Source organism: Acanthisitta chloris, unplaced genomic scaffold, assembly GCF_000695815.1.
Source record: "Acanthisitta chloris isolate BGI_N310 unplaced genomic scaffold, ASM69581v1 scaffold11456, whole genome shotgun sequence".
NCBI classification, from domain to species: Eukaryota; Metazoa; Chordata; class Aves; order Passeriformes; family Acanthisittidae; genus Acanthisitta; species Acanthisitta chloris.
Genome location: NW_008678736.1, coordinates 54,842 through 57,720, shown reverse-complemented (window position 1 = coordinate 57,720; position 2,879 = coordinate 54,842). Strand labels below are relative to the sequence as shown.

The following is a 2,879-nucleotide window of genomic DNA, read 5'->3' as shown; positions in this document are numbered from 1 at the left end:
TCCTGGCAGCACAGCTGTTGTAGGCTCCAGGGAAAGCAAAAGTACTACAGATCTGTCTTTAAAAAAAGCATAGGTTGTCCCAACACATACACAAACTAATTTTCTGTTTTTCATAGGCACAGTGATATCTGTTGTGGTCACAGATAAAGGATCATTTCTGCAACCTGCAGTATTTCTGTGATCTGCAATATGCAAATTATTTTGCACAAAGAAACACTTTAATTCACCATTCTATGTACAGTGGTTTATATTCATTAAAGGAATATTATACAACAAATTTTCTGCCATGTCAGATACTTAATCTATCATTTTATTTACACTATTTGCTTCATATTAAAATGCCAATGCCTTTACTCCTCAGCATCATTAAAATATTGCAACTCTGGGGAAATGAAGGGATAACCTAACTGTTTAAAGGGATCATTAAATGACTTGGTGACACAGTAAATAAATAATTTGTTTAGAAATCAGTAGTTTTAAAACAAGTGTGCATTGTGCAGTTAAAACTTCTAAACATCTTGTGAAATGCAAGAAGTTTGTGCAGTATCAAACTGCCAGAAGAATGCTAAGGTTATTTCAAGTATATAATTTAAATAGTGTTCACAGAGTTTTATATACTTAATTGTTCCACCAGTTTCAGTGCAGGAGGTTCCAGTTTTCGGGAAAGTGCAGTTAAAATCTGGTTGAATTTCTCGTATCTTTCACTTTGATTAACTTGTGCTCCTTTGCTGCCCCAGAGCAATCTCATTTGAAATTCTGTCTTGAAGATTTCACTCAGCTCTTCATCTGGCTGGAAACCTAGTAAGTAAAAAGAATCCCACATTATCACAACCAAGCAATTTTTTAATGCTATAGAAATGGCTTTTAAACTGTATTCCCCCCAAAGAAACTTTAGTGTGCACTATTCCTTTGCACAAGGATTCTAACAAGCTAGTAAAACAGTGAAAATCCTTTTCATCTGTGACATGCAGATGGCTCTAGGGACACTGGGACAGGCTGTCCTTTACTCAGTTCTAATAGTGTAGAGAATGGTTATTGGAGCCTGACCTTAAATGTAATTATTGATGCTGCCTGCAGAAATTCTTGTATTTCTCTCCACTCCCTTAACTTTTTAAGCACTGCAAGTTACAAAAATAAAATCACATCATTAATATGTTGCTGCTTTCTGGCTATAAGCAGTGAGGATCTCAGTGTTGCATATTGTACAGCTGTAAAGAATCTTACTATGATGGGTGGTGTTCCAGTTGCAATAATCAGAGTAGGAGTTTTAAACTGTACAGAAGACAGGAAGTTAGCCTCAGTCCTTACTGTACTTCCATTCAGTTGCTGGAAGGGTCAGCATATTAAGTCATGAGAACTTTGAGTATGTTTAGCAAAAATCCTTGCTGGAGAACTCTAGTAATGAATAATTTACTGTCTGCTTTTAAACAATATTGATGTTGTCCTCAGACTGAGTTTCCAGTAGGACATTTGCTACTATCTCAGCTCCTGTCAAAGAGGAGAAGAATTTCTTGCACTGATTTCTAGTGGCCCTTAGGCAGAGAGACACAGCCCACAGATGCTGGTGCTGTGCAGCAGGTTGTCCTGCTCGTGCTGCTTTACCTTCCAGCAGCCACTCTGCAGTCAGGCGATAGGTCTCCGCGTTCTGCGCCAGCTGACGAGCTGTGCCCAAGTGCCTGAGCATTATTTCACCACTCTGGTCGCTGCTTTCCCACAGGTCCATGCCTTCAAAAACAACAGCCTGGCGCTCCATCAGGGTAACAAGGGGCATCAGCAGTGGCAATGTTATGTTCTGTGGGGCACTGATGGTCTCTGGCACAGAGAGTAACAAACATATCATCAGACATTATAAAACCTGCTAATTGAAGGAGTTACTGTAACTGCAGTACTCTGTTTTTTTAAGTTGGAAACTACTATTTGTCTTCCATGTTTCAGATTAACATCTTAGCTCAGATATACCTGTTCTACCAGTTTCTAGTGAACTGGGCTAGGGGAGAAAGCCAAGGCAAATGAGTGTTGGAAAGCTGTATTTGCTACAGGAGAAGGCTCTGCTGAATTACTAGACAGTGGCACAGAGATTTTAAACACATTTTCTGGGTCATTCCAATAAATTCTGTAAGGCTAAAAAGCTTTCATTGCCTACCCATTCTTCTGGAGAAATGTTTTTCTCTGCCTTGCACCCCTTCAGAAACTAGAGCTGCAAAGGATCTGGCACAGGAGCACCTGATGTGACCAGAGGAATTACCTAACTCATTCTTTGTATTTGAGGAGTCATCCAATAGGCAAAGCAAATACAAAGCGAATTCTGCCAGAAGTAACTCCGCTGAGGAAGGAGATTTTTTTTTACTCTGTCTTAGCAGGAAGATGATGCAGTGTTTCAGTTCATGGGTGTGAGAAGAATATTATATTCTGCAGGAATACACGCACACAAACACAGACTGATGCGTGGTTGGCAGACTGTTTGCTTCTGTTTCGTTGTCCTATCACATTGCACAAGTTTATGTAGCCATTCTAACATATGATGCACAGCTGGGGAAAGAGCAGCTGCCTCATCTCCCTCCACAGGAAATCAGTAGTGGGAGGGTTAAAAGGCTAAATAGAAACCAGTGTCACTCATACTCACTATTCCAGTCATCTTGTCCTTCATGCAAAGCTTTGCAAAATGGTTTCAGCTGTTTTTCATACATAATGGCAGTCTGGGTATAACGATGTCTTAGAGCAGTCCAGGTTTGTTCTAATCTAGTGACCTGTTCATACAAAACAGAGAATACCCATTACTGCCTCCACAGCACAAAGATTCTGTTCTGATGATCTCTCTAGCCTTGAAGAGAATGCTTAAATTAAATTAAACAACCATCACATAACTCTATGGAACAGCA

The 2,879-nt window shown here is 39.8% G+C and overlaps 1 protein-coding gene across 1 annotated transcript in view; it reads right to left on the bottom strand.

The window, feature by feature from the left end:
* Positions 1-424: 424 nt before the first annotated feature.
* The window catches only part of BCAR3 (breast cancer anti-estrogen resistance 3), a 51,002-nt gene continuing 48,547 nt past the window's right edge, over positions 425-2,879 (bottom strand). Inside the window, exons 9-11 of the mRNA XM_009077023.1 lie at positions 2,624-2,747; positions 1,603-1,812; positions 425-798 (exon numbers count right to left, since the gene is read on the bottom strand). Coding sequence (XP_009075271.1) covers positions 611-798; positions 1,603-1,812; positions 2,624-2,747 — 522 coding nt within the window. The 3' untranslated portion in view covers positions 425-610. The remainder of the gene's footprint in view (positions 799-1,602; positions 1,813-2,623; positions 2,748-2,879) is intronic.